Below are 22,983 nucleotides of genomic sequence, written 5' to 3'. Positions count from 1 at the left end.
CATCAAAACAAAGAAAGAAAGAAACATAGATTAAACTTTAATCACACAGTTACAAGGAGGCCTATAATATCTGCATAAAAGGAAAGAAAGCCCAGGGCTCAGCCAATGACCAAATGATGAACTTACACTAAATGCACAAGCACATTAGATGACGCAATGTTCTGAAAGTCAGCTTGACACGAAAACAATCGCTCATGTAGTTAGAATTCAAGCCTGCTGGTCATGCACGAAATGAAACACGACTGTGAAAAGCGGTTAAGTATGTCATGTCATGAGAGGCCGTGTGTGGTAGTCAACATCAGTCTGGTGTCAGAATCTTCATGCACACTATTTACTAAATGTTTGCATTGCTCTCATTCTTGCACTGTAGCGAATAAAAAAAAGTCCAGTTTTGCACAATATGGTCTGTACACGAATGCAACATTACAGTATGTAACCCATGCCGGAAACATGTGTGGCATACATTTACAGAATTATCCACTATAAATTAAAGTAAAGAATGACTAGATTTCATGAGAACATTTTTACATGACTGGTAGAATTAGTCACATGACCAGAGCTGTTTAATTCCAGTCTGAAAGCTCCATAAAAGAAAGCATGTAAAACATATGTCATAATACACTGTTTAACAAATCTGATTCCTTGAATGTATTATTGTGGTTCCGTGATCAGAATACATGCAGACATGTCTGTGGTCATATATGTGGCCATTTGGACAAAAACATACAAAAAAACTGAGATTATCAATCTCAATGTGTATCTGGCTGATTAACATAATAAAATCTGAAGAAAAAAGGGGGATAACAAATGTAACAAAATAAAACATATGTATTAGTGTATTAATTGATATCCTTTTCCCACATTATCTTAGTCGGTTGTATGTAACTTTCTGTTGGGTCTTATTGAACAACTAAGCAGTTTTCCCTCACTGGTTACAACTGTGACCACATATCACACATATTCACTAACTTGACTTAAATTAGGCTGGGAGTAAACTGCGCGTGCACACCCAGCGGTGTAAAATTATTCATATATTAGGCTACATAATAAAATAGTTTTTGTATAGGCTAGCACTGAATCAACGGCTTGCACATCTGGAGCGCCGCGTGCAGGCTGTTATACCTGTCTATCACTCGCTGATCAAAAACATTTGATGTTGCAACGGGTTTCGGAAAATTTCTGTCTGACATCAAATCATGGCTGTATGTTACATCGTCTCGATTTCAATGCATAGACATTACCTCAGTACATGCACAAAAGTTAGTCATAACTGACTGGACAAGTGACGAAGACGCGGTTTGCAATCATCTAAAATCAAAACAATACGGATGAGAAAACGATTAGAGCACTTACCGTCTACTTTTTCAGATTTTATTATAGTTAACGGCTTAATATCGACAGCTGCCGTCATTGTCACGCATTCAATGTACAAAGTCTGTTTGTGTGTTTTTAGTCCCAAATGTGTCCTCCAAAGTCCGTCTGTGTGCCTGGAGTTTCTTAGAAATGACACAGGTTTTCCCTTAACAAGATCCGATCTCTGAAGTATTGAAGCGCCTCTTTCCTCCCTCTCTCTTTCTCCGTTCTATCTCAATCACTCTTTCATTGCCTCCCTCTGTTAGTTACCCCGGTCCAGGGCGGTTCAGTGTGCGGCACGGAAGAGGCTGATCCGCGTAAAGGGGCGGCGTTACACGCTGATTCAATTCAATTACACTCCACTCTGCTGTCTCTCTGGACGCGGCCGATGACGCGACGCACGCGACGCCAGAGCTCTGGACGCGTTCAAGCTGCGCGTCATTTCAAAACGTCCACCAAAGCAGCTGTGAGCTCAGAGCTAATTGTTCAGATACAGTAAAGTGAACGATACTAGTACGTTCTTTCTTTCTTTCTTTCTTTCTTTCTTTCTTTCTTTCTTTCTTTCTTTCTTTCTTAGCGGAAATCCATTGGTATAAAAACAACTTATATACACTATAAACTGAAAAAAATATATAAATTTACTTTACTAATTGAATTTACTTTTTATGGTAAGTGGTTGCAATCAATTTATTTTAGCTAGGCTACATTTAAATAAACAATTTTTGCTGAAAGTTAATCAACTAAAATAGTTTATTAAAATATAGCTAAAATAAATGTATTGCAACCACTTACCATAAAAAAATTAATAAATTCAATGAATCAGTGTGTGTGTTTGTGTGTGTGTTTTGTTTTATTTTAATTATTTATTTATTTGCGAAGATAGTGATAATAAAAGCTGCATCAAAAGCAACCGTTTTATTGATTATCAGAATGTAGAAAATTATGAATTCATTTTCCCTGCACTGCATCTTTAAAAGCCAGATGAAAATTGACCATTCCAATTGGCACACACCTTCTTATTCTCTATTGGCTGTGCACAAAACTTCAGTACATGGTTTCCCAGTGTTTGTGAGTCCTATGCAAATCCAGAAAGATCAGTGTAAACACTTTTCAAATGTGGCTTTTGCATCCCCACCCTTTCTTATTGCACTGAAGTGATCAGTGGAAGTTTGCACTCCACCAATGAGATTGCATGAAGGAGCATTGGACTTTAGTGTACGCCAAGCTGTAATTACATCTGACCTGGGAAGAGTTTGGTCATTTCTTGGGCACAGTTGCCACTTGAATAGTTATGAGAACTTCCCGTTTGTTAACTACACTTACTCTTATGGGCTTATTCAACACAGAGAAGCTAATGTTGACAAAGAGAGCAGTTTCACAAAGAATACATCTTGTCCATTATCTGTGAGTCTTGAGAAATAAAAAAAATAAAAAAAAAATAAAAAAAAACACATGGGTAAAAATGTTGCCTAACTGCACTGATGCAATCTACTGCCGAAAGTGTCATATCACCATAATAGCTCACAAACACTCATGTACTTGCATGTGCTGTTCTTTGGCGATTACAAAAGCTGAGACATGCTGACCTCCAAATGATGAATGCGACACACCTCACTCTCTCAAGGAAAAGCTGCCAAGGGCAAGAAAACTATTCAGTCTATTTAAAAACACAGATAAACAGTGTATTCCGCGCTGGCTCGTGTTTCAGTATCCCATCCGTCACCGTGAATGGCTGACGCTACGCTCAGTTGAACTCTCACCGGAGCGGAGGAATCACAAGAGCAACACAAGAGGATAAAAAGACACATCTCTCGTCTGGCTAATAGTCTGCTAATGATCTGAAAGTAACGAGTGCTCTCATAACTTCGACCCAGCCCTCATAAACACCTCAGCGTATTTCCTGTCCACCTTGACTAGATCAGTAAAAACCCAACTTAGGATTTTACAGAGGATCTTCTCGCCACACCAGCAGCGCTGGATCTGAATCCTGCAGCCAACTTTCAGACACCTCCAATTTAAAAATATATATGTTTTTTTTTGCATTATTTGCACTAAAATAGCACTTAAACCTGCACAAATGCATATCTGGTTGGTTTCGACTCATGTTGTGAACAGTTCAGATTTAATTTTATAAACTGAATCACCCAATTCATGGTTTTTAACAAATATTGACTCTTTTTGATACTATTGCATCATGTCTAATTGATTTTATATTTTTTTTTTTAATGTTTTTGAAAGAAGTTTTTAAAATCCATGGAATCTTTCCGTTCCACAAAAGGTTATTGAAAGTGGAAAAATGTTCTTCTGATTGTTCTGATTGTATATTTATATGTCATTTATTCCTTTGATCAGAGCTGTATTTTCAGCATCATTCCTCCAGTCTTCAGTGTCACGTGATCTTCAGAAATCATGAAAATATGCTGATTTGCTTCCCAATTATAATCAATTATTATTGGTGCTAAAGCAATATATGCATGTCTGGTTGGTTTTAATACTATGAACAATTCAAATAAAAGTTTATAAATTGTATCATCCAACTGTTGTGTTTGTTTTGTTATTGTATCACGTCTGATTGGATGTCATGCCTGTTTTTTATGCACATACTGCTCAAAAGTTTGGAATAATTAAGATTTTGTGAAGTTTTCAAAAGAAGTCTCTTCTGCTCACCGGGGTTACATTTACTTGATTAAAAATACTGTAATATCGTCCAGTATTATTACAGTTTAAAGTAGCTGTATTCTATGTGAATAGGACTAAATGTTAAAATATGATTTATTTCTTGTGATCAGTGCTAGATTACAGCATCATTACTCCAGTCTTCAGTGTCACATGATTCTTCAAAAATCATTCTAATACGCTGAATATTATTGCTCCATATATGCTCCATATGCTAAATTGTAATTAGCTTTTAAAGACACATATTCCACAACATATCTGCATCAAAAAAGCTCAAACGTCAACAAACGTGTATATATATCTGGTTGTTTCGACACATGTTGTGAACAGCTGAAAATTCAATTTCATAAATCGAATCACCCTGCTTATGGATTTGAGCACAGACTGACTTGCGTCTAAAAGGAGGTGAATGGAGGCGGAGGGATGAGGGCCTGCGACTGCGTTAACTTAATTAGTTGCCATGGTAACAGATTGCCTCGGCAATTTTCATGTGCTGATCGGCTCGTTTCCTAAGTGGAGCCCGACGGCTTTGACAACTGTGGGAACGGCTGCCTAGAACACTTAGCTACGTCACGGCGGATTCGTGCCTTTCCGTAAAACTAATTCTGACCTCTTTCCACAAAGAGCTTCGGCGATGGAAAGCTGAGGTATAAGAAATGAGACCAGCACAGGTCTCTGTGTTCAGAATAACCCTATTATCCGGGTCAATACTAGGCTGCGAGCGCGGTGGCGCACATCTGCGAGCGCTGCTGAGAGGCCGGGGAGCCAGCGGTATTGATCAGCTATGGATTTTTAAACAGGGATTCTTCAGAGTGTCCATTAAGCTGTCTGGATAGTGTTTCATCCGACAGATATGAGCGATTATGGAAATGGCTGAGCCTTTATGGGGCTTCTGCGGTCGCAGGAACCCGTCAATGAGAGCTGGAAGGGGGAAGGGGTCTTAATGGAAGGAGGAGATCTTGCACTTCTCCCCCTTCTGTCAGTCAGTCACTCGCTCGACCCCCTCTCACTGCTCCGCTTTGTTTTAAGTCTTAATGAGCTCCTTGTATGTACTTTTAAAAGGACAGCCCAGGCTCCCTTGCGCCCAGAGGCGGCCATTAAGACTAATGGGGTTGCTGACTAATATCAGAGCCAGAGGTTGCTGAGTGGCTCTTTTTCTCCTTTTAAGAAAGGACGTCTACGTCCGGCCTGCAGACTGTCACGGCTTTGTTGCTTTCTTGCCAGTGTCCTAATCTGTTTAGACTCTGATGTATCATGTGTGATTGGATGGCATGGCAATGTTTTCAAATATATATATATATATATATATATATATATATATATATATATATATATATGTTTTTGAAAGAATGCATTTTGTGAACTATTATTACAATTAAAAAAAAAAACTGTGTGAATACTGTACATGTTAAAATGTAAGTTATTCCTGTGATCACAGCATCATTATTCCAGTCTTCACGCGATCCTTCAGATCCTTTCGTTCTAATATGCTGATTTTTGAGAAAAGAGTGATACCTTTTTCATTGATTTGTTAATAGAAAGTTCAAAGAACATAATTTATTTGAAATATGAATGTTTTGTAAGATTATCAATGTCTGTCACATTCGATCATTTTAATGCATCCTTGCTGAACAATGGTGTACATTTCTTATTTGTGGCAAACTTTTGAATGGTAGAGTATTACGTTTTGCACAAAATATGAAGCAGAACAACTGTTTTCATCATTGATAATAATCAGAAACGTTTCTTGAGCTGCATATCAGAATTATTTCTGAAGATCATGTGACACTGAAGACTGGAGTAACGATGCTGAAAATTCACTGAAATAAATGACATATATTCACAAATTGTAACAATATTTCACAATATTACAGATTCTACTGCATTTTTTATCAAATACATTCAAAAAAATGCCGGGTTATTTCAATCCAACTTTGAGTCAAATATGGACTAACTTAACCGTTGGGTTAAAATTTTTACCCAAAAGTTAGTCCAAATTTGATCAAAAGTTGGGTTGAAATAACCCAGTATTTTTTAGAGTGAAATGCAATCTTGGTGAGCAGAAAAGTCATTCAAAAATCTTAATTATCCTAGCTTTGTATTTCTATTATATATATATATATATATATATATATATATATATATATATATATATATATATATATATATATATGGATTATGACCAGTGTATTTTCGTCGTGGATTAATTTCCCGATGCTTCTGTCTAGTTGGCTGTTGTATTATAAGATGGAAAATTGTTGTGTACAAACTGACGATGTCTGGGATAAGAACCCAAACTAGTAGAGTAACAGGATTTCTCAGAAACCTCCTCAATGTGGCCAACGCTTCGGGAATCATACGAAATTCTGCATGAACACGGGGGAGTCTTGGTCTTGATTCATAAAATCGAAATCCATTCATCCAACTTGGATGGCAAGCAACATCAGAAGTTGTTGACTCCCCAAAACAAGCAGTCTCCAGGATACAGTGAAGGAAAAAGCCGTCTCTCGCTCTCTGGCCCGTCACACTTACTGGAAGCATGTGCTTTGCCTCAGAACTGTTCAGAGTTGTATGGGAATTTACCCTGAGGAGGGGAATCAGGCTGTGTTTAGGAGTTGATTATGCTGCAGTCAGACGCTGGAGGAAGACCCCGGCGCAGACGCCGCTTCTCTGATCGCCGCCACTGTGCTGTTGTCATGGTTTCGGTGGTTATGAGGTAGATCAGGCCGGGGAAGAGCTGAGCAGAGCAACATCTGTATAACAGCTACCATCCAGAATCAAGACACGGGTGCTAACAAGTGAAGCTCGACATTAGCATTTATATTGGGAATATATATATATATATATACACACACACTCACATATATATAGTGTGTGTGTGTGAACTAATAACTGATAACCAATATGACATCATCACATCAATCTATCCCTAATGAACAGCAGTAAAACAACACATTTCAGCAAAATCAACTAAGGTTACACTGAGGGATTATTACAGACTTTCTCACAGTGATACTGATCATGAAACAATGTAACATTCACACATCAGCACACACATACACACAGAAATGTAGCAGACACACTTGTCTTTGTGCTGGTGTGTGTGTGTGTGCGTGTGTCTGGTGAATTAATGAGGACCCTGGACAGCAGATGGGGGTTTACCGATGGTGTCCCAAACAGGCGGGGAGGGGGACTGCTTGAACAAAGGCAAAGCTCTTTCTTATCAATTAGCGCTGCTAAAAAGCACATCTCTCTCCTCCATTAGCTCCACCACGTGTCTGCTATTCACCCCATTGTGTGGCAAATTAAATTACATCCCTCCATCTCACCCTTTCTCCTCCTCCCCTCTCTTGGTGTCTTTGCCCCCGGTCGTTCTGTCTTTAAACACACACACACACACACACACACATGTGCAACAGGCCACTGTGCTGCCGCTCCTCAGTCCATTGATCTGACAGGTCAGAGGCTGCCGGCCTATTCAGTCCATCATATACTGCAGGAATGCTACATTACACGGCTCGTGAGCATTCAGAAACCTGTCTTTTTTTATGTATATATATAACCCACATTATTCCAAATTTGTGTGACTTTCATGTTTCTGTGCAATACAAAATGAGAACTTAGGCAGAATGTCCGAGTTGCTCTTTTCCATGTGAATAAAATGGATGGTGATTTAGCTACAAATTTAAGGTGTGAGTCATTCTCAAATCTTATGAATCAGTTACAAATAGCTCACGCAAGATTCAAACAAGCCCTTATAAAAAAAATTGCATTTTAGGATACTTTAGTATGGAAAGAATAAACTTTAAAAGAATACACTTCAGTGCAAAATACACTTAATTGCTTGTCATTTACAATTTAATGAAAATACATGATAGTTTAAATGAATATTAAATGCAATTGCTTGAACTTAAGGGTGTTTTATGACCCACGTAAGTAAGACTTACGTGCATATTAAAATGTAATTTCATAATTACATATTTTAAATATGGTTAGAGCTGAATGTACTGATAAACATTTATGCTAAACAAAATTGTGCTTTATTTCCTGTTAAACTGTCTTTAAGTGACTTAAGAATCATTTAATGTCATTAATGTTATATTATCTACAAGTGTTTATGCATGTATGTTTGTATGTATGTATGTATGTATGTGTATATACATCAATAAATCCCCATTCACTTTCTATCCACTAAAAAAAAAGAAAAAACCTTTACATTAAAGTGATAGTTCAACCAAAAAAAAAAATAAATGAAAATGCATTAATTTCCCATCCTCATGTGAAAAAGCTAGTATAGACATTGATAAATTAATAGAAGAAATCATTGGATAAAGTGGTTATTTTTGTTTTCTTTGTGCAGGTCATATGGACTATTATAATGATGTCTTTACTACGTTTGTGGGCCATAAAACATTTCAGTTGCATTGCTGTCTATGCAAGGTCAGAGTGCTCTCAGTTTTAATAAAAAATATCTTAATGTGTTCTGAAGATGAACGAAGATCTTACGGTTTTGGAACAACATGAGTAATTAATGACAGAATTTTGGGGTGAACTGTCCCTTTAAGATATTTTTCATCCTACAGAAAGAACATATAGTGAAATAAATCTTCATGTTTGGGTGAATTAATTATGCAAATTCAGAACGTTCAGCTTGTGTAATTGTTGCCTATAAATTTGATTTTGTAACATTGTAACATGGATCGTCTTTGCGAGAACTGTAATGAAGAAATAAAATGATCGGGAGGGGAACTGAAGTTAGTTTCAACACTTGACCTTGCAGAGTAGAGCTGTAGTCCTAAACTTTCACTCATGCGCACTTACAGCTAAAATGCTCTCTCTCTCTCATGTTTTGTTTTACAGTTGGGGGAAGTGTGTGCAGAACTGATTAGCATCACTGTTTCCTCCTTTCCCATAACCCCCAGACCCCCGCCAGTCGTCTGTTTATTTTAACCCAGAAAAAATGGGCCTTGGCCCGAGAGGACGTGCCCCTCATCAGACAGCACTCTGCTCCAAACAGACACACACACACACACACACACACACATATCTATATACAAAGATACAGACATGACACACACACACTGGAAGGTGCTTCCATGCAACGTCACACACACTTTTCAATATCAGCTCTGCAGTTTCTCCTCTATTCATCTGTCCAGTTGTCAAATCACGTAAAATGTAAGCCAGCGGTGCCAAAGCTGCATAACACAGCTGTCACTCTGTGTGTGTGTGTGTGTGTGTGTGTGTGAGAGAGAGAGAGAGAGAGAGAGAGAGAGAGAGAGAGAGAGATGTGGGAGTTTACAGTGTGATGTTAATGGATGGAGCTGTGAGAATGTGTATTTGTGTGTGTGCATTTGTGTCATTGGACTTTCTGTATGTGTGTAATTTGAGCAATGAAGTCTTTTGTAAATAAGAGAAGTGGAGAAAAGTATTTGCATTGCTTTGACTGTTTGAATAAAAGTTAGAATTATTGGCAACTGTAAAGCCCCTTTCATAAAAAAAAAAAAAAAAAAAAGTGAAATTAATAAGCCCTTAGGCTGAAGGATGCCACTTCACTCCTGAATCTCTAGACATGGGACAGGACAGGAGTTATACGAGAAATAAATGGGAAAACAAAGTAACTTGTGCTACTTATTTGAAAAAGTACCTCTCCTGTAAATTTAAAAGTAATGTGTTACTTTAATAGTTATTATTACATAAGCCATGTCAGTTGTAATGTGTTACGCCCAACACTGGCTCTCATTCAAACTACTTCTCAGTCATTGCCTTCAGCGAGTATGACAACAATAGAGAAACAAATCCAAAGCCCAGGGAAGTTAGACAATTTAGGAATCCCGTCCATATAGGCGGAAAAGAAGGACGTATTGTCAACCTATTATAAAACAAACCCTTCTAAATAAAACAGAAGAATTCAGTCCAAAGCTATAGTTTCATTCTTTTTAATATTATTGTAGTTACATTTTTTTTGTTTTTGTTACATTTCTGATCAGCATAATCATAATTAATTAGTAAAACAGCATTTTAATAAAATTATAATCTAGTATAATCATGTGCTTTGGTATGCTGTAAAGAATGTTTGGTTTCTTGCACAGACTGATTGTTTCTCTTCATAAGACCTCACTATATTAATTTTGTGTTGTCTGTCTTCCAGTGTCATCTGGTTCCAGCTATTTTCCTTACCATATTATTTTAATGTATCATCTTAATTGTAAGCACATTGGTTTGTATAGCTAACAGTTTCACTGCTTACTGCACTTTTATATTCTTCTCGTTATTTCCCTACAGCAGCTAATGAATCGTAAGTCTCGCACCTTCACAGCTTACTTCCACGTTGAAAAATAAAGTGGATATGGTTTTTATGAATCTTAAAGTGACAGTAGGTGTGAACTTGCATTTTATGAATCATCAAAGACCATGTTTTCAGCTAAAAATACTGTTCTGAAAAAAAATCTGTATTGTTTTACTGAAGAAAAAAGTATGAGATGCACTAAAGGTGAGTGAATTTACTCAAACTTTTGGGGTAAAGTATGCCTTTAAAGTGGACTTTTATTTCAAACAATACGCCAAAAAATAAGTAAATATAACCTAAAATTCAAAGTACACTACAAATGCAGATTCAATGCAATTCAACGGTTCTGATGATGATAAGAGTGTAATTGAGCTACTCTGCTCAGTTTAAAGCATTTTATCATCCTTAAATCTCTAGACTTCTCTAGAATTTTATGTAGCAAATACCTCCTTATTGCATAATGGTTGCATGGTTTATCTTTGGAAACACATCGTGTGATAAGCAGCATTCACATCTGGACTGTAGAGAGCTAAAGCTATGACTGCATGCATACTAAATAGAAAAGTCTAGTCAACTAGTGCACATTCTCTGTCAAATAGTGCAGACAAATAATTACTTCTTGATGGACTTGAGGAGCAACAGTGTGTGACACGTTGCAGAAAACTGACACAAGCTTTCCCTCTCCACATACAGGTCCCATATGTGTCAAACGCAAAAGCCGTTTACAGCGTGTCTCTGGTTTAACTGCCGGCACCTGTGCCTGTAGCCTACAGATGCAGGGCTAGTACAGCTCCACTGAAGCAGTCTGAAAACACGTGGGTGTGTGCGCGTGTCTGTGTGCGTTATAGTGTGTCGAGCGGTGCGTTTCACAGCACACCTGGAAGCCAAAGACCGGCCTGCTGTTCTAATAGTCGTGGAATAAATTCCACCTTCATACTGCTTCGTTAAACATCATAAGCTTTCGCACGTGATTGGGTAGCATTAAAAAAGGACAGGGGAAAAAATGACATCTGGAAAGCCTAATCATCTAGTCAAAATAATTTTAGTCAGTCTTTTCATTGGAAATTACATCAGGAACTAAATTTGGTCACATCTTTCCAAAAGATTTTGCTGTCGTGAAAGGACGGAAAAACAGAGTCCGTCAGCTCTGAGGCAATGCTTAACATCATAAAGTCATGTACCAAATAATAACGTGCATGACCACAGCGGAGCAGGAGTGGGCGGTTCCCATTCGTTCTCTATGAGAGCTAATCAGCAAATGATGTGAGGGATTGTGGGATTGACAGTGGAGCGTAAAGCGAGTGAGAACGTCAAAAAGTTAAGAAATGCTAAACTTCAGGCGATGTATTGGTGTTATTGCAAACTACAGATATGGGTTGAATTTAATTCAGTACAAAATGTCTATTAAAATGACAAACTGATGGCTAATTGTAATTTAAAAAATTACTACAATTCTAATCAACTGGGTTTCCAGACACTAAATGATGTCATTTCTAAATGAATTAAAATATATCAGTTTAAATGTATTCTACTTAAATATATTTAAGTAGAACTTGAGTGATTCTTAGTGTCATAATTACTTCTATTGTCTTTGAAATTTATGAGCATTTATATGCATTTATGGTAAACTAAAATATATTTTAATATAATGTCTACTTAAATGTGTATGGTGTATGTTTAAATCTATGCCACAAATGTGACAAATTGGCACGTTTCAAAATTTGCGTGATTCCCACTACTCTCATGCATGTGCTTGATGACTTCAGTTTAAAGAATAAGGTAAAAAGTCACAGTAACTGCTCCAGACGAGATCTTCTGGGTGACAGGAGGTCGGCCCGTTTCATTCTGACTAACAACTGTAACAGTCCAACGGTTTTTGCACACGGTGGCTTGGATGACAGTTTCAGAGTGTGTTTTGAGGTTACCGTCTCACACAGGCGAGCTTGTTCGCTTTAGATTTGACTAAACCGTGCCTCACCCATGACTAAAGAAACATCTCTGGATTCTGCCAGCCTAGAAGGCTCTCTAAACAAACGGCCCATCGTATTAAATAAAACGGCAAACATCAGAGCGTTCACAGCGCTTCACCTCTGAGGAAAAAAGTTCAAGAGGTCATTTTTTTCCAGTAGACGTTGTTTGTGATGGTGCAATGTGCTCAGGCCAAGCTGGAGGCTTTCAGTGAGTGGCTCTAGCAACAAACATCAGCAAATCCCATCAAACCCGACCCGGCCCGATCCCCCCGGGGGCCTGAGGCTTGGGAAAAGGACGGCCGTGGCTGAGCCCTCGCGCCCTCGTACCCTTGTGGCCTTGTGTCCCGTTTGGGGAGGTGTCAAGCGATAGTTGGTGCCACTGCTGGATCCATCCCAACACACACACACATGCACGTACAGATGGCGCATGTCGCCGCTTTTTCTGGCATTTTGAAAAGCAGGGAGGCTGATGTCAAACACTGGGAGGAATGTTCTCATTCTGAATAAACATTCAAAAAAATGTCCTGGACAAAAAAATCCAGAGCATGCAGTCACCTCCTCCATCCAACGTCACACACACAAATAAACACACACACACACACACACACACACACACGCACTGAATGTGGCAGAGAAAACATTGTTCTCTGGGGGACGATGGGGACATTGACCCCCAAAGAGATGCTTTTACCAGATGCCTTGCAGTTTCCTCCTCCTCAAATCTGAAGTGTGTGTTTGCGCACATGCACTTTTCCCAGTCACACACACACACACAAAGGTCTGCTTTACGCCAAGCAGGCCTCAACTTTACATTGTGTCAAGAGTGTATTGACATCATTCTGAGTCATGCGTTTTTTTTAAATATTCTGTTTCTATTCTGTTTTCTTTTTATTTATTATATAATAATTAAAAATAAAGCCAAATTACATATACTGTGTTAAGCTAACTGAGACTTGTCAAAGCACTTGCATATCATTGCTCTTTTGTTGATTTTGATTGCTTCTTTTCTCCTCATTTGTAAGTCACTTTGGATAAAAGCATCTGCTAAATGACTAAATGTAAATATAAATACATAAAGAATACATACATTCATAATGCCTATAATTTCAACAAAACAATGTTTACTTAAAAAGTGTTTTTATAATCTAAAAAGGTAATATTTGATTATATTGATAATAATAATAATAATAATGTGTTTTTACTTTTATTTACATTTAATTTTACAAATGCTTATGATCAACAAATGGATTTGTAGTAATAATAATAATAATTATTATCACTATTATTATAGTTGTGGTTGTTGTTGATGTTGCTGCTGCTTTTTGTTTTTGTTTATTTAATGTCACTTTATAACGTTTATTTTATTTATATTTACTAAATTGTATAATATATACAAAGGTAAATGTTGGAAAAATATTTAATAAAATGTCAAAATGTCAGTGATGAATTTTCAAGCATCATTCAATTATAAATCAGAAGATATACATGAAGAAGCTCATCCCATCACACACACACACACACACACACACCGAGCAGCTTCTGTCTCACCGCTGGGGCTGTAGTCGGGTCCGTTGGGCACCTCCTGCAGGGGGACGTGCTGGCCGTACAGGGGTCTGAGCGGAGCTGGGTTTTGTGGATGACACACGGCAGGAGGCTGCACATGAGGAGCCACAGTCACCGTCATCCCACCACTCGTCCTCTACAGAAACAACACAACACAGACTACTGAAGCCAAAGCTGGGATGATGGTTATACCTGGGAAAGTCACAGAGATGGCTGGATGATTTGCAGTGCACTTTACACGCAGAATAGCGATAGAAATGTATATCTAAACCCTTTTTGTGTCAAAGGTCTTTTGTGTTTCAAGGGGTTTCATTCATGACCGCTTACCATCGGTGAACAGCAAAGATTTTTACATATGAAATTCCCTGTGTGGCCCGAGGCAGCTCCAGTTTCTGTTGAAGCAAAGCGCTTGGGAAGCAATTTTACTCTTTTGATCTCGGTGGGATTCTGACGTCAGGCCAGGAGAAGGGGAAATCAGACAGTCAGAAAAAAACTATTTAAAAATGAAAGTGAGACACTAGCAGAGAACTCTGCTGAGTCAACTGGTTCCTTAACAGGGTCATAACACCATTTATTGTTTCTGATTTCCATGAAGCTCTTAGAATTTTTGTAAAGGCTTGCACCAAAATAGTCATAATTTAGTTCATTTATTCAATTTTATTTAATTTTATTTTATAAATTGTATGTCAGTTCTGCCTTTAGGATATGCAAAAAAAAGAAAAAAAAGCGAACATTTTGTTTGTTTTGCTAGTATGCCATGCTCTTTTATCTCAGAGAAAAGATCGTTTTCCAAACTTTATAACTAAAGAACCATGCCCACAACCAAACAAACGGACGCTTCTTTATAGGGTACAGTGTTCACATTAAAATGTCAATCAGTATTGTGGAATCAGAGGTCATAGGTCGAATATGTTTAGCAGAAAGAAAACTGATCCAGGATCAGCCCTGACCCTTTAATACCCTCAAAAATAAGATCCGGTAAACACACAGAAGCATTAGCCACTCAATCTCCCCAATCCTTCTCTGCGATCTGCGTCTAAGAGGCCAACAGATCCACAAACAGTTCTTCATCTGCAGGATGTTTTCAGAGAACAGCTTCTGAGGGAAAATACCTCTTACAAAACAATTTGTGACAGATAAAGCTCTATTGAAATAGGCAAATCAACTTCCTTTGGTCAAAAGCACATGCCATCACATGTAATTGTGTAGAAGATGTGTGTGTGCAGGACACAGGCATTGTCCTCGGCTTGTTGACAGTCTCGGTCAGCTTCTTGAACACAATGTTTGAGACTGATGAAACAATGCTGTTTTTGTGACCGGAGCGTAGAACCACTCTTGTTTCAGAAACCTGATATGAAATCTCCAGCTGCACGCTTGACTCAGAAATCATGTCCCATTTTCAGTGGGGTTTTGACTGATGTCGTGATGTTCACTGCTGGGTACAGGAACAGGTTAACTGGTATCAGCATATCTAAAGCATCTTTGTGGTGAATAAATCAGCATTAACGCAGGGCGAGCGCATGCGTCTGCTCTAGATTATCTGTCTGAAATGTTATCTGTCTGCAAAAAGGAGAGCTTCTTTCCATTTCGAAGAAGCTGCAAGCTTTCTTTTATATGACTTATCAAGACTAAAGTGTTGAGCATGGCTGGTTGTGGTGCAAATTATAATTTGACGTGTGTGCGCCACAGGTGCCACGGCTGGAGTTCATTTCCAGCAGCTCTCATGCCTTTTGAAGATAATGTAACTGTAGAGTTAAAGTGACATCCTGAGTCCAGCCATTTTTTTTTTTAGTCAAAACAAAAAGCTGATATTTTAATAGCAAACATTATAATTTACACATAATCTGTAAATCCAAAACCAGCACTTTCTAATGTCCATATGGTAAAATATTTGAAGCTGTACCCAAAGCAGAGATTGAGTATGTTTTACAATACAATTGTACTCTTTCTACTTCAAAATGTTATTTGCAATTCAATTACTTGCCGTTTTCTTGTAATTATTTGTGAAATTTAATGTCTGAGTGAAAATTGCTTCTAATTGAATCCCACACCAAATTTAGTGCATGCACAATAATTAGCTTCAAAATGACACAAAAGCAACATAGCCAATGTTGTGAACTGAATAAATCAAACAAACAAACAAACAAACAAATAGATAAATAAATGAATCGATTTGTAATATATATTTATCCTATTTTATATTTTATTATATATTTTATAAAACACACCTACATTGCATGTAATGTTAACAAAAAAAAATAATAATAATATTAATAATAATAATAATTTGAAAAGTAAATATTTAAATTAAAGTTTCACTATTTACTGCCTGACAAAAAAAAAGAAAAAGAAAAAAAAAATCATAAAAACTTCAAACATTTTCTAAAGCCAACTGTCCAAAATTCAAGACCTAATCATTAATAATCTCATGTTTTAAGAGGCAGTGACTGGATCTTTAATTGGGTTGAACTCAACTGTTAATGAACCATTTTGATTAAAAGAAAACTTCAAAGAGTGATTCATACAGCTACCTGACTACGTCAAGATTTTCCATGAATAACCACAAAGATTTCAATCAGTTCTTTGCACAAAACTAGCAAATTCATTTGCACCACTTTTGTGATACTTTCATGATGCTTTTTGGTCATTTTTGGAGCTTGACAGACCCAGTTCACATTGATTCATTTGGACGTAAACTATTCCTAAATCTGTGCCCCTGCAGACTCAAAGAAAGAGAACGTGTGTCCACTATTAAGAGTCAACAGACAGGCTGTGAACTGACAGAAGCCGCTGTATCTGAGCTACTGTCTGTCTCCAGGGCTGTTCTTCATGAAGGGAGGCGACCCACTGCCCATCTGATAAACCTGCTGTTGAGTTAAGACTGTGTTATCAGCAGCTTTATAGAGCTGAGCTCACTGGAGGATCGTGCTTAGGCTGGAGTCACGGGGAGCGGAGACGAGAAGTCGAGAGCGATATAGATGATGCTTGAGGGAGAGACGGAGGAAGCTGGGAGGACGGCTGTAGGATTTATGGGGTACAGGAAGGTCCTGTCCCATACAAAGGGCAATGCCACCCCTGAACCCTCAGGGAGCTGGGATATCTGATGAGGAGTGGGAAGTTAGTGGTACAACATCAGGATGTACAAAGAGGAATGATGGGGATTGTAAAGAATGTAATGATTCGGATTCCTTAATAGCTCCATTACCTCTGCTTTGAAAACCTTTAAAGCATAAATACACAGAAAACAAGAAATGCAACTTTATTGCCAAATGCATACTTATTGTAAAAACTGTTAACTTTTTTTTGCAATCTCATAACTGGCCTTCACTATATTTAACTATAAAGTCTATAGGCCTTACATCAAAAACGATGTAAGTTGCTTTGAAAGCATACATCTTCCAAATGCATGAAATGTATTGAAATGAACAAAAACATGGTAATATATTTTATGTGTTTAATTTGATAAAATAATGCTGATAATGCATGGGAGAATTTAATACGAATTAGCTCATAAAAGTCATTTATTCACAAACTGGATGACACTGGTTAGGTTGTATGTGTTCTGATTTATTTAAAGAAACCGACTCTAAAGAATCATTTGTTTGGGGACTAGACTAGCTGGTTGCATTTTGTTTTTAGATTCACTGAGAAGAATAGACATATAAACGTCACTGATTCTGTAATCACTACAACGGTTACTCTAGGTTTATTTATTTATTTATTTATTTATTTTTTACTTAAAAGAACCTGATCATGAGACTCGTTCATTTGGAATTGGACTGCATTGGTCATGTTTTATGTTTTTTGATCCATTTAAATGAACTGACTCTAAAGAGTCATTTGAGTGGGAATTTGACTGTTCTGTTTGAGCTGTACTTTTCCTGGAATCACTACACTATTTTTTTTTTAAAGAACAAATGAATGAGATTTATAAAATCAGGAATAAGACTGTACTGACATTTTTTTTTCTACGTTTATTTATTTATTTATTTTTGCTATTCACTAATAAGATAGGGAATAAGATAAGAATATATGTAGAATATATGTATAATATTTATTATTATTATTAATATTATCATTATTTATTATTATTTTTTTAGAACAAACTGAGAGTTTCGTTCGTGAATTAAACTACAGCGGTTCATTTAAAGGAACTGATTCAAAAGAGTCATTTAGTTGGGGATTGGATAACACTTGGTCGCGTAGCATGTTCTAGTTTTTTTAATAAGAAGAATGGATTTGTAAGCATCATTTGTTCTGCGATCACTACACTATTTAATCTGTAAGTTTTCTAATTATTAACTATAACGAGAATAAGACTGCACACGTTGCATTGAAGTTTTATTTATTTATTTATTTTATTATTATTATTTACTCTCCAGCTCATTTCAGATTCAATTGGTCAGATATTGAACTACACTGGTTGTTTTTCTTTATTTTTTTCATGATTTTTGCTGTATTTATTTATTTATGTATTTATTCAGCAGATACTTCATCAGAAACAATAACACCAGGCAATCTTGTTCTTTTGGTCTGTAGTGCTAATGACACAGACAGTTCGCTGGTCTTCTTGAGCGAGCGAGGGGTGGAGGGGATGTTCGGGGGGAGAGATGAGATCAGAGAATGTCTTTTCTTCTTCAGCACATGCAAATGAATGAACCGGGAGGGAAGCCCCCTCCACATAGCCTTTGACCGTAGTGGGAGACAAGCGTCTCGATTTCAAAAGCCACGAGGCCACCTGAGCAGATGAGCAGAACGGTGAGTCCCTGCATCAGGAGGACGGGTCGGGTGACGATTAGCATGCGACCCTTTCCGGCTCAAACACTAACAGCCCTGTCTGTGCATACTGATGCCTGAATCTTTATTAGACACCTTTGATTCGCGCTCACCTGTGCAGAATCCCAATGTGCCCCGAACGACTCCTCGGCAGGACTGTTCAAATGTTCAAATGTTCAAATGCGCCCAACAAACTGCCTTAACCCCTCTGACCTCTAGACAGGGCGGATGGGGGTTAAAAGGAGGTAAATGTTTTTTTCTTTTTCTTTAAGCATTCCCATACTAATTCTTCCCCAGCTTTTGTATTGTGCATTTATTTAAAATGAATCAGGAAAAAAACCCTGTAGCTCGAGTGTGCGAACAGCGTTCTGCATTCAGGGGCAGATCTGGTGTCACCCGTGGGTTCACATCCATTTAATGCCACTGATATCACAGTGATATTCACCTTTGCTTCTGCTCAGACAATAGCAAATGTGTCTGAAACACCTGGATGCAAGAAACCTGAGGTGACGGAGCTGGAATATAATGCATTAAATTAAGCAGATGTTTTGACTGAACTGCAACTGAAGACTTAAAGGGATATTTTATATATATTGAATATATTTTATTTTCATTTAAAGGCATAGTTCACCCCCCAAAAAATGTAATTCTTTCATTCTTAACAATGTGGGGAACAAAACAGATGCCGGTCGCCATTTACTTCCATTGAGAAAAAATAAATAAATAAATTCCTATGGAAGTCAATGGCTACCGAAAACTGTTTGGTTACCCACAATCTTCAACATATTTTTCTGTCGTGTTTATTTTGTGTTTTTCTTTTGTATGCAGAAGAAATAAACTCATACAGGTTTTCCAAAAACGTACAATGCATATACTTTTTATAAGTCTTTTGTCCCAAAAGAAGTGGAAATAAATGTTTCTATTAATCAACATTATGCCACAGATGCTGTAAACTGATCTTAAAGTGAAAGTGAATGTCCTCCAACAGATTCTGGGGTTGTGTTTGCTGTAATAACCAGGAGTGTGTGTTCACTTGTCTCTTACACATGGCTAGTGGACGGCTCAGGTCAAACAGGGGTGATTTATGGTGGAAGGTGGAGGTCTTACCATTACACCCAGACAGTCAGGCGGTTGAAGAGCTTGACAGAAGGAAACTGGATCCGAGTAGTAACTCATTCTACGAGCTGAAGCTGCAGCGATGGAGGCCTGCGGACAACACACACACACACACACACACGAGAGGTGAGGACCTCAATCAATCTCACACTGTTTATCCCAGAGACGAGCTGGATTAGAAATAACCTGCCACTCAAAGCTAAAGTTATCATGAGGTGAGGACACAGAGCTGCTTCTATTGCAATGCTGTGTTGCTTAAGTGTGTGTTAATCAACCGGACTGGGTGGTGATCAGATAAATCAAAGAAGAGTCATCGTACGTTTTTACATTTGCATGACTTTAAAAGACTGTGTCATTGTTTACTACTAAGTAAATAAGTATAATCTATAAAAAATAATAAAAAAAAGTGGTCAGCTGATAAGGCTTCTTCAGGAGATAACAAGACAGCAAGAGAAATAAACACTTTACTGATGAAAAAAAATCAATCAATAAAAGCTAAATGTGGAATGATTCATTTGTGTACTCAATGCAAACCATTAATCATTATGAAATAATGTTAATAAATACTACGTTAGCGTTACACTGAACAAATACAGAGCAATACAAGTTTCTGGCGTCTGTCTCTTTTACACTCCTCTCTCATTCTGTCGGTGTCTTCTTACTACCATCCCTCTATCATTGTTTACTAGAGCAGGCATTAGAGAGAGAGAGAGAGAGAGAGAGAGAGAGAAAGAGAGAGAGAGAGAGAGAGAGAGAGAGAGAGAGAGAGAGAGAGAGAGAGCTGGAGCCCAGCTGTGAGGATTCGGTTTCTGGAGCGACTTCATGATGTACACATGGACAAGCTGACCAACAACTCAGGATTCACCTAAAACAGTGTGTGTGTGTGTGTGTGTGTGTGTGTGAGAGACAGAGAGTGAACATCTTGAAGTGTTTATAGAGAGTGTGGCATCTGATGTTGAGGTGACTGTCACAGATGGATCTTCCTGAGGTTATCACAACACTCTCCTATTCACTTCACTATTCCAAACAGCACCACCACAATTTAAACTAATAGAAAATAATACTAACAATAACAATAGCCTACATCTGCTTTTCTGTTTGTACAAAGTATATACATTAGTCTTTGTATAAAATAATAATAATTATGTTGACATTTTAACCATAATGTAAAACATATTAAAAGTTTTTTTTTCTTTAGACAGCAAAAAAGGAAGAAAGAAAGAAGAAGAATAGAAAAGAAAAAAAAAAAACAGAAAAAAAGAAAAGTTGGAAGACATTCTGAATTCAGCAGGTCGTAAGCAGATCGGTCGCGCGCGCGTGCAGAGTTACGCGCTCTCCGCTACAGCTACAGTCGACGGAGACACAAACAAACTCTGTTCTTACCGTGGTCTGCTGGAGTCGCTGGAGTCTGTCTGTCAGCTGCTGTTTGTACCTGGCTCGTCTTTGGAGAGGAAGGATAAAGATAAAGCGCACTTGCTGGAGTCCCACCCTCTCCAATCACTGCGCCCCTCCAAAACCATTCAGGACTCTCCACATCTAACAAGTGTGCAGCCACACAGACGGGAATACTGACTGATCTCTTTATATGTGTATTTTCAGAATCAAAATGGTTTAAATATTACAGACAACACATATTCAAATTAATTACATTAATGAACGTTTACACTTATGTTTGAATCAATTGCAGAAAATAATATCCAAGATGATGATGATGATGGTGGTGTGTGTGTGTGTGTGGTTGTGTGTGTGTGTGTGTTTTAATTTAGTTTATTTTATTAATAAAACATTTTTACTAATTGTTTTACTTTTTTTTTGTTACTACTTTAAATGTGTCAAATTTCTACATGTACTCTTTATATCTTTATTTATTATTAAACTTAACATTTAAACTACTTATTACTTATTTTAATAATAATATATATATATATTTTTTTTTACTGTTTTCTGTTTTTTTTTTTTTTTTAACATTTAGATTTAATGAAAATGTAGGATAAAACTACTAATGTTTATCATAATAATCATTTTTATATATTTATTTATTTCCCTTTTAAATTGCTTCAAACATATGTCAAGTTCCTAACAGTAATATTTATATTTATGATGGCTTAAAAAAAAATTATATATATATTATATTATATTATATTATATATATATATATATATATATTAAATGGTACTTTTTAAATAACTACTTTTTTATTTTTTATTGTATTTTATTTTATTTTTTATAATAGCTTTGATAACAAATTATTGTTGGTATTAGAATTAGATCAAATATTTAATAGAGAGAAAAAAAAACATTTTCCAATTTATTTGACAAATAAAATATATGAGAAAGAGACACATTCTGTATTTCCACACATGATGTGAGCTGTATCAGTTATTCACTCTAGCTCTTCCTGGACGTGACCGCATTACAAAGGTTGAAGAGGAAGCGGAGCGATTGAGTTTTCCCAGCACTGATTCGCTCCGGCTCTGGAGGAAAATGTCCGTATACAGAGGAAGAGGAAGAGCACGGCCGATGGGGGTCACAATGAGTGGATTTCCTCCGGTCACGTCTGTCCAGCAGGTTACTGGGCCGTGGAGAGGAGGAGAGCATCAGGGAGAGGTTCAGGGAGCGGTTTCTGTTTGGACACGCTGTCCAAGGTCCCTCTTTATGCTGCTGGTGGGAGGAAGGCAGTTTTTGGCCGGAGCGATGATGTTCTGCTGAGTTAGGATGAGTTTTGGATAGAAAGGAGAAGCTATTTATCCTCCGTGGTTCCTAAATACAGCTGCGTGGCTTTGAGCAGATGAACGAAAAATGACGAGGCCTGGGTGGCCATGACCTGTGTTTGTATATTCACGTGTGTATTTGAGAGAGACTCCACCTGTGTGTGACAGAATACAGTGTGAGAGAAAGCCTGGCTTGTGCTCGTTATGATCTGATCTGGCCTTGTTTGAGAAAACAGCATGTTTACTCTGACGTGGCAGTTGTGTGATCACATCTCTCTGTTCACTATTATAGTTTTTAATATTTTACTTTTAACATTTTCTGCTGAAGGTATAAATTTTATTTATATAGGTGTATCAGCTTTAGTTTTAGTTAATTTAGTGATCAGGTTAAACTTAATGAAAATGAAAAATTCTAGAAATGTTTACTTGGCAACTACCTAAAATAAAAAATAAAAAAATGTAAAACATTTTTTTAAATATTTTATTTTGATAGTCATTTTTATTTTTATTTAAAGTAACAAAAGTAATA

General features: G+C 37.2%; 1 protein-coding gene across 3 annotated transcripts in view; it reads right to left on the bottom strand.

Annotated features, from left to right (window-relative positions):
* Positions 1-21,187, bottom strand: part of LOC127977520 (protein c-ets-1-B) — a 44,512-nt gene extending 23,325 nt beyond the window's left edge. The window contains exons 1-3 of one of the 3 annotated variants that reach the window (XM_052582412.1): positions 21,127-21,187; positions 19,735-19,833; positions 13,837-13,987 (exon numbers count right to left, since the gene is read on the bottom strand). In XM_052582412.1, coding sequence (XP_052438372.1) covers positions 13,837-13,987; positions 19,735-19,803 — 220 coding nt within the window. In that variant the 5' untranslated portion in view covers positions 19,804-19,833; positions 21,127-21,187. Of the gene's footprint in view, positions 1-1,353; positions 1,635-13,836; positions 13,988-19,734; positions 19,834-21,126 lie in introns of those variants that run through there. The other 2 variants (XM_052582411.1, XM_052582413.1) reach the window with 2 other exon arrangements.
* Between the last annotated feature and the right edge of the window lie 1,796 nt (positions 21,188-22,983).

The sequence above is a fragment of the Carassius gibelio genome, chromosome B18 (assembly GCF_023724105.1).
Source record: "Carassius gibelio isolate Cgi1373 ecotype wild population from Czech Republic chromosome B18, carGib1.2-hapl.c, whole genome shotgun sequence".
Taxonomy (NCBI): domain Eukaryota; kingdom Metazoa; phylum Chordata; class Actinopteri; order Cypriniformes; family Cyprinidae; genus Carassius; species Carassius gibelio.
This window is presented reverse-complemented; position numbering and strand designations above follow the sequence as displayed.